The following is a 12,606-nucleotide window of genomic DNA, read 5'->3' as shown; positions in this document are numbered from 1 at the left end:
CTCTCTCTCTCTTTCTTTCTTTTTTTCTTTCCCCCCCTTCAGTTGGTTTTCCGGGAAGTCGCAGTAACAAAATATGGAATTTGATGATGTTCCGAGATCACTCACCAACCTAGATGAGAACGAAACACCAAAAGACTAATTAGCGACCCTGAACTTCAAACCAGCAATACACTTGTAAGCTCTCAATTGAGAACCGCGTTTGAATACATTCTGCGAGTTTAAAATACTGCAAATTGAGAGAAATATAATGATCATGATAATAATAAACAATAAAAAATTTTAATAAATTTTTTTTTTAAAAAAAGAGAGCCAGAAAAAAGCAGGTGAGAAATTCGTACCTGTTCTCACGCGTTTCGGCCTCGTGCTGCCGTCAGCGGCAGCCATCCCCGCTAGAGGGACGAAGGGTTCCCTAGGTATAAGGAAACCTGACGGCTTTTAGATACGGATAAGATGTATGGGAGATTCCGTAGCCGGTGATCGAATTTCTAGTGAGATAGAGAAGTCGTTCCGGTTTGATCTGGTCTGTTAAGTTATATTTGGCAGGAATGATAGATTAAAATGTATTGAATACGGGAGAGTGCAATGAATGAGCGAGCATTTGAACCGGGATGAATTCAAGATTCAAGTGGACGCTGGACACCGGACGCTGGACCCGGGGGGGGGTTAGTCGGGACTTAATAAGGATAATAAAGAATTGGCGTCGGATTTCGGAGGGAAGCTGAAGAGGGAAAGGAAGCAACGGAACCAAGCAATTAGGGCGCAGTTCGAGATGACGATGGTGGTGAGGGTGAGGGGCGGGCAATTGTAGCCGAGTGCCGTTGCGCCCAGTCGGTATATTCCACTAGTCTTACTGAATTGATATAAGGTACTTTTATATAAGGAAGCTAGAAGAAGATGTAGACTCGAGATATAGAAATCGAAATAGAAGAAGAAGAGGAAGGGATAAAAGAAGAGGAAGAGGAAGAGGAAGAGGAGACAAAAAAGAGGAAGAGATAAAAGAAGCGGAGACAAAAGAAGAGGAGGGCCTTATACACAGTACTTAACTCACTTCCTTCTTACTTCCTTCTTACTCACTTACATATATCCTCCACTCCACTCCACTTCCACCTCCCACCACCAGATGGTACCTACTTAGGTATGTAAAAAAAAGTAACGACCTGGTCTTGAAGTCCCTAGAAAGTATATAAAAAAAAAATAAGAAGAATAAGAAGAATAAGAAGAAGCTAAGTGAATTGGATTCGCAGCTGTGACGTGAAACGTTTCCGACATCGACTGGGCTGAGCTGAAACAAAACGCCGACGGCTCCAAAGCACGCACGAACGCGAACGAAGAAACGAACGAACGAACGCTCGAACACCTCAAATTATAATTAACTAACACCTGCTTTCTATTTCTGTTTCCGTCCCGGGTCCCTGATATCGATCGATCATTGCATGAGCACATTTATACTTATGAATTAAGTATCGATACCAATGGACGCCCCGGTCTATGTCATCCGGGGCCACCCCTCACCCGTCCACTCCCTGCACTTCTATCGCTCCAACTCTCGTCTCGTCTCTGCCGATGCCGAAGGTTGGGTCGTGCTCTGGGATATTCCAGTCAGGCGCCCTGTAGCTGTTTGGAGGGCTCACGATAGTGCAGTACTCGGCGTCGCGGATTGGGACGACTCCAACATCATCACGTAGGTTTCAACCGATGAATGCTTGCAACTTACCCGCCAAATTTGTTTCTAATGCATTTCAAGGATCCTATAGCCATGGGAGGGATAATAAAATATACGTCTGGCAGGTCCGCTCCGAAGACGAACCAAGCCTCGATACCCGATTACCTGCGACATCCTCGTCTGAACATCATCGCCCACCATGGCTGCTCCACGCCCTCGATGTGAACGCCCTCAATTTCTGCTCGTTTGCGATGTGTCCTAGCCTTAACAGTGCAAGCAGCAGTCAGATATTGCTTGCAGTTCCCAGTTCCAAGGACCCAAATGCTGTAAGTCCCGGTTTCAGCCATTCCATTTAATACATTTGCGTTTGTGAAGCGACGCGAAAAGCTATTAGCCTAAGTTGCATCCATCCATCCATATACTCAAGTAAGGCACCGCCATTGCATAGATCGATATATACCATCTCCCGTCTCAAACTAGAGTCCATGCAGCTGTGGGGCAACATCTGGACTTCAAAACCGGTGGGTACATTGCACCGCCACCCTAAATACATGCCTCCAAAATAAATATACCCGCATGTTTAATATCTCTAACACTTCGCAAAAGGCATGCCGATGGCTCTCCGGTTATCCAACATAAACTCCAAATTGATTCTATTAGCTGGTTATGAAAGTGGACATGCCGTTGTATTCACCCTGGACCCGGAATCCAATATCTGGCACACCGCCTATTCGTCCAAACCCCACTCCCAACCCGTCTTATCACTCGACTATCATCCACCCTCGACCTTCTTTACTTCTTCTGCGGACGCGATAATAGCAAAACATGAAATACATTCAGATACTGGCTACAAAAACTCAGACCCTGAGGATCCCCCCTCTCACATCATCAACACTCACCATGCTGGGCAACAGAGCCTGAGCCTGAGGTCCGATGGGAGACTGTTTGCTACGGCGGGGTGGGATTCTCGTATTCGAGTATATACTGCTAGAAACATGAAAGAGGTGGCCGTTTTGAAATGGCACAGAGAAGGATGTTATGCAGTCACATTCGCCAAAATCTTTAACGAGAGTAAAGGAGCCGTACAACTTAATAATACAATTATAACAGTGAGCCAACAAAGAGAAAATAGGAACAGGCAAGCGCACATGCTAGCCGCGGGTTCAAAAGATGGTCGAATCTCATTATGGGAGATATTTTGATCCCCAGTCACATATTCAACCAATATTGAATTCCGAAGCGATGTTCATGTGCTCCCTCATCTTTTTTCGCATCATTTGAGCAGCCCTCTGTAACTCCTCTTCGTCTTGTGCATCTCGCGTACTGTCACCGTTGGTATCAGTGCTGTCTAGTTTGCGCTTACCCGTTGCACTCGGAACAGTCCCAGTCTTCCCACGGGCAGGCAACCTGATATCACCGGGGCGTTCGCGCAGGCCAAAACTCTTTGCGATATGGCCTAAATGCAACTGCTTGATGTCGAATATTTCTCGTTCAGCTGCTACATGTGTGGCATACGCTCGTATATGGCTCTGGAAGGCCCTTTTAGCAACATTTGAGAATTCGTCAGAAGCTAGGACCCGCCTCTCGATGTCCAGGTGAAACTCAATAGCTTCCTGCTCCCATTTTGCTCCAGAATTTTTTGGCATGAAATCTTTCTTCCACAAAGGGTCCACAACCTTTGCAGCCTTAGGTAGAGGGGCAGCCCCGAACCCTTTCTTCAGAACCTCGTCCGCTAGCCTTCTTGTAAGATGTTGTTCCTTTAGAACTTGACCCGGGTAGCCTTCCTCGCACCCTGGTAATAGGAAAAGCAACGCTCTTCCATCCCGACCAGCTCTAGCTGTTCTTCCGATTCGGTGTATATAGTCCTCGTGGCTGTATGGTGGATCATATTGAACTACTAAGTCAACATTTGGGAGGTCCAGGCCTCGAGAAGCCACATCAGTACAGAATAATACTGCCCCGTCTTTTTCATGAAAAAAGTCGTTGAGAGTATTTGTTCTGATATGTTGAGCCAAGCTCCCGTGGAGTTTAAACAACGATACAGTTGGATCGATCAGTGGCGCCATTGACTTCGCCGCAAGACTCGGACGCTGAGGCTTCTTCTTATTGTCCTCCAACGTCTCTGTTTCCACCTCCTTTTCCTCGTCTGAGGATGTTTCTGATTCTGTGTCTTGCTGTTCCTTGTCGTCAATTTTACGGAATGCTTGGTAATGAAAATCGACTGAGTCAGCACAGGAAAAGAACACAATAACCTTCATATGTTCCTTCTTTCGAATAAAGGCTCTCCTGAGTATGCTAGCTAGTGTAACCAACCGCAATTTAGCAGGGGATACGATGTAAGCCTGCTTTAGCTGTGCTGGTGCTTGGAAGGACTTGGGGCCATCACTAGCCGCATCTGACTTCTGGTTGCTTTTGAGATACAATGCATCCTTCAACGACATATCGCCTAGCTTTTGTACACTGGCCTTCATCGTTGCGGAGCAGAGAACCGTTATCCTACGATCTGGAAGGCCCAGATCCGCCAAAGGCGCCTTATTCGACCTCTTCTGTGCTCTCTCGTTTAGAGCCGTAAGGATCTGCTGAAGGGTTTCCTCAAACCCTAGTTCCATAAGCCTATCCCCTTCGTCGAGAACGAGCCATCTCACGAAGCCCACATCGAGTGAGGTTGTGTTCGAGAGGTGGTCCGCCAAACGTCCCGGTGTCGCCACAAGAATGTTACCGCCTTTTCGGATCCTCGCCTTTTCTGACTTTTTCTTCTCCCCTCCAAGAATCAGAATTGGCACCAGCCAATGAAGTGATGGGTGGGATAAGAGTTGCATTAACACAGTGTATATCTGTCGGCCCAATTCTCTAGTCGGTGCGAGGATTATTGCGAAGCAGCCAGAGTCTCGATGAAGTTTATCACCACTAAGAGTAGCGGTGTATATCCGATGGACTAGAGGTAGCAGGTAGGTGAGGGTCTTTCCGGAACCGGTTTCTGCTTGAATGAAAGCATCTGAATCAGAGGAAATGAGTTGAGGGACGGCAATTTGCTGGATCGATGTCGGCGCAGATATGTTCATATTGTTTACCAAATGAGATGCAAGAGCTGGCGCAAGCCCCATTGTCGAAAAGACTGACCCATCTTTCAACGGGGCATTAGTTGGAATAGCAGGTCCAGCATTTTCAGTCCCCGTCTTCTCCACATTCACAACTGATACTGGGTTTGAGCTAAAGATTGATGAAATAATGGGTTGGTCATGGTTCGACCTTGGAGCGCCAGGGAGCTCATTCCCAGCTTTTAATCGGTTTCCAGAGCCATTGTCACGATTGGGTCCAGCTGGGACATCGGACTTCGGGTGGGGACGCGACTGTGCATTCGTGGACTTCTGGTTCCCCTCGGCGTCTAGGAAGCTCGGTTTGCCGCGTTTATTTTGTAGTCGCTTTTTTGCCCTGAACCTGTCCTTCCACCGACCCCCACGGATACCGTTGATCGATGATGATGCGCCGAAGGCATTGGCTGCCGGCGCAAGGTCAAAATTAACGAGGATATCGGGCTCAGCCATTGAAGAAGGTATTAGGATAGCGTGCGACCGAGCTGTTGTTGACAATTTGGCCTCCAAAGCGCTGCTGAGTATTAAATTCGAAAGTTTTTGGTGTGGTCGCAGAACGCAGTCTACGAAAGACCTTTCAAGGTCAATAGAACAAAAAAATTTATGGAGCCCAAAGGCTTGGCAGTCCAACACATATAATCCAACAAAGTCACGCGATTGATGTTACAAACTGATCTTATAATTCTAATTAGGTACCTACTGACCCTGTAAATTGAGATATAGAAGCTGCCATGCGATACAAAAAAATATATAAGCTTGTACGATCTAGATCTATTGGTAGAATACAAGATGAAATAAATAGACAGGATAGTTACACTACAGTCACAAAGTGATACTGGTAGTACCGTCGAATTTATCCACACCAAGCTTGTACCGCTGGGTCATCCTGCTCCAGGTAATATTCCCGGTACACATCGTTTTAGCGGCGTAGATAAAGGCTTCCAGGTCACTGCGCCGGTCTGGATACCGTGCAAGCAATCTTGTACCAGCATCGTCGAGACTATAAACGCTTGAAATTATCATCTGATAGGTCTTGTTCACCGCCATTTGGAGGTTCCGGTGCTTGTGATATAAAACTGCGACGGCATTGCAGTAGAATGGGAACATAAGTTCCTTTCTAAGTGAGAATATATCGTTCACAAGGGATACAATGCAGTTGCTCTGGTCGTGTATAGCTTGGATGTCCGGGTCGTTTCTAATTTCGTCCCCCAGGTCGATTTGCATCATATATCTGGGAAGTCACCAAAGATTTAAATTAGTAAACTGTACTCGTTTGCACTCAAGATTGAAATACTTAAGCTACGGGATAATACAGGGCGAGATCTCTGCACCACTTACTCTGTGAGCACCGATAAGGTTGCAACGCCGCTAGTTCCCATGCGAATATGCATGTACTCCTCGATCGTTGGGGCCTTGCCTCTCAACTCGACTCGCTGCTCGTAGCCAGTCGCGACAACGAACCGAATATTTTCTTCCATGAATAGCTGCCTCTGGTTCTTGGGAAGCCGAAATCCAGCTGTCTCTCCAACTGGATTGAAACTTGCGATGGCCGTCTCGACTTTTTCAGACCGGATACCAGACTCGGGAAGGTTGTCCCCGAGGTAGGTTTTGATGTGGGCGATGGTTCTTTCCCGGAACTGTTCACCAGCATCCAAATTCGAACTGAGGTCACTAAACTCAGGGCTATCTATTTCGTTATCCCAGACGTAGAGCTATAAAAGTAACTAATTAGCGCAAGGCCTCCAGATCAAATAGCTCAAATACCCACAAATGCCACAAGAGCTGAAACGACTCGAAGAGAATCAAAGGTTGCAGTAGGCCACCAAGACGCGGCGTGGAAAGCACAATCCACGGCCACGAGGGCTTCATATCTTTGACCTGGCCCAAGTAACCTGCGCCCAAACCAAGCATAAGTTAGATCCGACTTCACCATTCGAACACAAATCCGGGAAGCATATTATAGCTTACTTGAGGAGTTCGGCATTCTGAACTTGTCTAAGGATCTCGTAGTGGGGGTTAAATCCGACGGGCCAATCTTTGAACAGGCCATCAATATCTGGGAAAGTCAATGTCTGACCCTTAAGGGTCTGGACATAGTCATGAGAACCGAGACGCATCTTGTATAAATTGAGTTAAAATTTTACGATGAATGATTTATTTAATAATAAGACAAAAAGATTGATTTTGCTATGCATATACTATATTCCTGGTATATATATATATATATATTGTCGCGTCGTCAGGTTGCAATCGATGGATTTAGAAGAGCTGGGTAACAGGTCTTAGTCTTAGATATTTATACTTCAGGTCTTAGTTCAAGCTGGGGCTGAGCTGCCACATAAAATCTGTCTGTTGCGGCGCCGGACTCACAAAGGCCCGGAGAAATGATATGATGGGCATACACGCCACTGCATCTCGACGATTGGGTTAGGGTCAATCCAGATAACTTTGAATTCAAAAGCCTGTCACTTCACGGGCTCTTCGCTCGGGCTACGGGATATGTAGCACGTCAATAATGCTGCGGTATGCCCACTGCACTCGAAGGTATTTTGAAAGGGTTACGTAGTGATACGAGGAGAAGATGATGATCATGCATCAGTGCAGTGGTCCGACCATGTTCTCGAGGTCCAGTCCTGACTCAAACACCCATGTGTAGATGCTAGATATTGAGCATGAGGATCCTAGTCTAAAGCTCATTGACTTTTAAGAAATTCTTCCCTCTGCGCAATTAATTCTAACACAGCACCATTGTTCATCAGTACATCACATATGCATATAAGCATCATCTTCGAATTCACGAGAACCTGCCAGTTATCAATTCAGTTCCAACGCAATATGCTGTATGGCATCTAATTGGTTAACCTGAGGGAGAAAAGGATGCTAGATGCAGAATTGAGAAAATCATCTCGCATCAAATAAGCCCAAACGCTATCATTGAAAATCCGGGTACCCCCACAATCGATCCTATAGCCCCCACCAGGTACCTCGCCTAACCAGAACCTTAAGGCCTTCGGTGAATCAAGTTTCTTTATGGTGTGCGCATGCCCGTAAGTTGGGATACGATACTAGAGCACTAGCAGTATCCACAACGGGTAGGCGGTTCGGCCCAAGCCTTGTATATAACGCATTTGCAGGCGGATATCTGCCTGCAACTAGCTAACTAGCGCTCCACTTTGCAATTTGGCATTCTCGATTCCTTGAGCTGTTGAGTAAACGAAAATACCAGATGAGAAAGCACCGGCTAAAGCTAAAGAATGTTGTAATACTAGGTATATGCATACAAGCCACCCATGTCATGTGACATGTAAATCAAAAGACTTAAAGGTCGCACTCGCAGTCGATATTGATCTTGTCAATTGATCGATAGTTATATATATATACAAACTCTCTGCGGATCCGCCAGAATCAATATGGATATTTCCCGCGAGAGCGGTTCGACAAGCCTTCGTTATGAACCTACAATGGAATTGCATGCATCCGGAAGCGAACATAGCGTCTGCAGCTATATGTCAACCCTGATGTTGAACTCTTTGAACTCTGACTATGATACAAACTAACTCCAGGCATACGTACGGGCCCTGAGCCCTGCGCTTGCAGAAAATGGCCCGCTTTAAATTTCGATATTTCTGCAATGTAAGCTGCTACATGCATGTATATACAGCTTGAAACAAACATGGCTTATAATGGAGCTGCACGGCCATGGTAGATATCACATTTTAAACCCCTCATGAACAGGAGACTTGCTATCGCCAGGTGGGGCCTTTTAGCTTTTACATTATACATTATAGTTATCCGTCCACAGGGTTTCGCCTTGTTACACATGTATGTTTTTACAACGTCTCGCTAGCTACATACCTGCTAGCTCCGCCACGCGGTTAGCGAACAAGTAATCAGAAAATCATGGGCCATGGCCACACACACAGCGCACACATCTAAGCTTAGCACTTGAGCCAGTGCCGATAGACATGGGTTTTATAAAGCCCAGTGCATCTAGGCCATTCAGGTACACAGCATTTATACTAGGATAGCAACATATGCGACATCGCGTTATGCATAATATAAGACCAGACTAGACGGCTTTGCCTTTGAAATACGCAGATGAAAAATACCACACCGTCAACACATAAAACAACCCAAATTCTTATATTCGGAAATTTAGGGTCGTCCTAAGATAGATTTTACATATAAGAAACATCTATTATCAGTTGACAATTCATTTTATCAAGCACTTATGTAATGAAGGGTGCAATTCGGCAAGTGAACGATATCATTGGTGCGGCTGAAGCGAATGTGACCCGCTGCACGACGCCAAGCCGGAATGTTATCATCCAAGAAAATTGTCGCATGAGCTTATGAGACGGTGTACTGGTGAAGCCAGTGATTCCATGTGTAAGTAAGTAAGTAAGTATCTATGCCGGCCACTTAGAATAAATTATGTGCAATTGTGAATTGGTTTTCGAGCCCAACAAATGATTCCTTGGTATTACCAGAATAGTCATGGGATTCAAGCCTCATTGTAACCTCAGAGATGCATGCTTTATATTATCTACATTTTACAGGCCTCGATAAATTTGAGAGAGAAAGGGTCTCGAGCTCCTGCTCGAGTTCCACACATATTTGCTGCCATTAAAAGCTCGGGCCTGTCCACATGATATATCTCGTTCCGTGCTCTGTTTGACCCTACCGAGATTATCAACATTCGCTCATCATATCGCACTGGCGCAACAAGCAAGAGCCATGCATATCTTTCGCTTTAGTATCCTTGTGACGGCCTTTATTACTTTCGTTTCACTTTGTGCTGCGCGCACCGTAATTACTCTCGAAAAATGCACCACCCGCTCATGCGGGGTTCCCGTCAAAGTCCACAGGACTACAAAAACTGTCTGCGCGACAGCACGATACACTATAACGCGCTGGAAGACAGTAACAGCCCCCGCAAAAATTGTAACCGTGGTGGATACGAAACCGGCTTGGAAGACAAAGACGGTTACTGTTAGTACTGTCACCAAGGGGATCCTTGTTACGACGGGAGAGCGCGGAACGGAGATTGTCATACGCACAAAAACCATTTCCTCATTTATTGCAACTCTGCCCGTATTTACCAGAACCATCCGCCCTCAGACCGTGGTGATACCGGGACCTTCAGGAATATACGGTGTGAATCAGGACCCCGCGAATAAAGCCGGACAAACGATCACGAGGCGTAACGCCGAACCCGAACCAACTGCTGGTGCCGCAAAAAAGTACCCGAGCGCCGTAGTATGCACCAAGACGTTGCTCACAAAGACTGGAACAACTGATCTTTGGAAAACAACTACGAAGAAGAAGGGAACAAAAACTGTTTCGAAGTCCTACACAACTTCAACGAGGACAAAGACCGTTACCGTAAAAAATGTGAAGACCATCACCAAGATAGTTGGCTTCGTAAGGAACACTACATCCATAACAAGGTCAACCACTATCACAACGCTTGTCACCTTCTTTGAGAAGACGGTAACGGAAACCCTCCCTACCCCTACCGTTTATGCAGCATGCGGGGCTTCGAATAGAGTACCACCGGACGATTTTGGGACATTCTGGCTTGTCGGCGGGCCTGGGTATAGCGATGATGAACCTACGATTTACACCGAAGGTGATATGAGCCAACACGATTGTTGCGTATCATGCTGGACACTCCCCGCGAGTAAAGGGAAATGTGTAGGCAGTATATATTACTATCTCGGGCGCTGGGGAGATGATCTATGCAGTGAATTTGACGAAGAATGCGGAATAACAAAACCGGGAGATATTACGGCTGGATGCAGACTGATTTTGGAGTCTAAGAAAGGCGTCTGTCGCACCTCCGGTTACTTTTTCTACCAGGACGTAACGAATCTACCAATAATCTTTAGTAACGGACCGGGCTGTTTGAGATATAAGTATACTGGTATAAACACTCGGGTACCCATGTGGCCATAAGCTAGACTAGTACAAACCATTGCGCAAGCTTGGAACTCGGAACAGTGTCATAATCATATATATCCATTATACTATGGATCATATATCTACCTAAGTTCTTATATATAATATATAGGGAAATGATATTTATATCTGATACAATCTCGTGCCTTGATGATTAATTATTTTAGATTTTTATGAAGTACTTATCTCTTACCCACTCGATCTCGACAATGGAACTAAGTGCCCAGGTACCTACTAAGAGCTTGTAGCATGTAGCGGGTTTGCAAATTGGGCCCAGTTATATAATTAGTAAGATCCAAATGCGCGTGAAGTGGCTGGTGGAATTTATAATTTTTTTGTGTTGGCTACCGAGGTGGGCCTGAAGAAGTTGACATTCTCAAATCGCTCCGAATCGATATATCGATATCCATCCTACCGTTCTTACAAAATGCCCCCAAAACCAAAGGCGAAACCGAAGCCGCAGCCTCGAAGAACTGCTGGCGCTGCAGAAACTGTTACTTCTACTATTGGAGCGGATGCTTCCACGATCCTGAAACAGGAGCCTGAGGACCACGACGTAAGATTGCCCACGGCCGTCCCAACAGCGCCACAACCATCCGCCTACAAATCATCGTCGCTCTTCATTGAGGACCACTCGGAATCGGAACCGGAATCGGAATCAGACATTACTCGGCGGGCGCAGCAATCCCAATTATCAAAAGATTCAGGAGTACAACCCCTAGAAGTGCATCATAATGCCGGGGATGAATCAGACGAAGATGAAGCCGTGTACAGCGACATCGACGATGATCCCATTGTCCAATCATATGACATTGTCCTCAACACTACTTTCAATGATATGATGTACTTGTTCCAATATCCAGTGCGAAATAGATCGCAGCCTTACACCTTCCAGGAAGGGTTTGCACCAGCTGAGGCCAGGATGAAAGTCAATACGGGGGCACTTGAGCTCGATATCCCAATAAACGTTGAACGAAACTACGATGAGCGGAAAGGTGTTCTATACGGCGACGTACTACACAAATCTCGCATCCAGAGATCTCTGCGAGCAGGAGGCAGCGCCGATGTTGGGGATCGTGGCGACAATTCCTCGGACAGGCGAAAAAGACGGAGAACAGCAGAAGATGAAGGTATGGAGGACGACAGCGCTATACCGACCCCAGAGGCTCTCTTGGATTTCGAGGAAGCAAAACGAAAGAACAGGATATTGAATCGACAAACGCTAGGAGCTAAAATGCAAGGTGCTGATGCTAATTACTTTGTTGCTTTATTCGAAGGAGGTATACTTATATATCCATCCTTTCAAAGCTATTAAACTTGATTCTGACGAAAATTTCTTCTAGATAAGCTTCATTTCACACGGCTGACGGGGTCACTTCAACTACGGCCACAGTTCCACCACATAGATATCATGACGGAGCAAGAACGTGCAAACCAGAAGGCCATGAGAGAGATGAACAATCCACAAAGCTCCAAATCAGCGGAAGCCAGGGCTGTTAACTTGTCAGTGAAAACAGCTTCTGGGGACAACCGGACATTGACTGCAGCAGAACAACTGGCAAAGGATATCCGGTTGGAAGAAGATGAACCTTGGCGGGAAATTGAGTGGGTAGATCAAGATGTAAGCGCCTAATCTTCAGTCCCTTAAGCTTACTATCCTCGCCTTCCTCGTCTTATAGCTAACTATATCCACAGGACGACGAAGCGTGGCAAATGTTCGCGAATGTACACAAGCAAATGTCCACCCCGCTTAACAATGTATTCTCAAAGGCAGAATATTTCAAATGGTGTACTACACATACAAATATACCAGAGCTAGACGAAAGGAAAGGGGGCAAATCACACATTCGTCCTGGAAGATGATTGTTTTATATACACATGCATTTACTG

General features: G+C 45.9%; 5 protein-coding genes across 5 annotated transcripts; 3 read left to right on the top strand and 2 right to left on the bottom strand.

The window, feature by feature from the left end:
* Window positions 1-1,472: 1,472 nt before the first annotated feature.
* On the top strand, window positions 1,473-2,019 carry AOL_s00006g49 (uncharacterized protein; the record flags this gene model as incomplete). Its single annotated transcript, XM_011119358.1, has 2 exons — window positions 1,473-1,681; window positions 1,755-2,019. The coding sequence occupies 2 exons, from the start codon at window positions 1,473-1,475 to the stop codon at window positions 2,017-2,019; spliced, it is 474 nt and encodes a 157-aa protein (XP_011117660.1).
* Window positions 2,020-2,880: 861 nt separating this feature from the next.
* Window positions 2,881-5,208, bottom strand: AOL_s00006g48 (uncharacterized protein; the record flags this gene model as incomplete). Its single annotated transcript, XM_011119357.1, has 1 exon — window positions 2,881-5,208. One exon carries the CDS (start codon window positions 5,206-5,208, stop codon window positions 2,881-2,883), a length of 2,328 nt encoding a protein of 775 aa, XP_011117659.1.
* Window positions 5,209-5,577: 369 nt separating this feature from the next.
* Window positions 5,578-6,872, bottom strand: AOL_s00006g47 (uncharacterized protein; the record flags this gene model as incomplete). Its single annotated transcript, XM_011119356.1, has 4 exons — window positions 5,578-5,986; window positions 6,094-6,467; window positions 6,524-6,647; window positions 6,724-6,872. The coding sequence occupies 4 exons, from the start codon at window positions 6,870-6,872 to the stop codon at window positions 5,578-5,580; spliced, it is 1,056 nt and encodes a 351-aa protein (XP_011117658.1).
* A 2,620-nt stretch (window positions 6,873-9,492) lies between these two features.
* AOL_s00006g46 (uncharacterized protein) lies at window positions 9,493-10,713 on the top strand (the record flags this gene model as incomplete). The annotated part of the gene is made up of 1 exon (XM_011119355.1): window positions 9,493-10,713. The coding sequence occupies one exon, from the start codon at window positions 9,493-9,495 to the stop codon at window positions 10,711-10,713; it is 1,221 nt and encodes a 406-aa protein (XP_011117657.1).
* Window positions 10,714-11,143: 430 nt separating this feature from the next.
* AOL_s00006g45 (uncharacterized protein) lies at window positions 11,144-12,579 on the top strand (the record flags this gene model as incomplete). Its single annotated transcript, XM_011119354.1, has 3 exons — window positions 11,144-11,996; window positions 12,060-12,337; window positions 12,412-12,579. The coding sequence occupies 3 exons, from the start codon at window positions 11,144-11,146 to the stop codon at window positions 12,577-12,579; spliced, it is 1,299 nt and encodes a 432-aa protein (XP_011117656.1).
* Window positions 12,580-12,606: the final 27 nt, after the last annotated feature.

This window comes from Orbilia oligospora (assembly GCF_000225545.1).
Source record: "Orbilia oligospora ATCC 24927 unplaced genomic scaffold scaffold00006, whole genome shotgun sequence".
In the NCBI taxonomy this organism is placed as follows: Eukaryota; Fungi; Ascomycota; class Orbiliomycetes; order Orbiliales; family Orbiliaceae; genus Orbilia; species Orbilia oligospora.
Note: the sequence above shows the minus strand (reverse complement) of the source record. Positions and strands in the feature narration are given on the sequence as shown.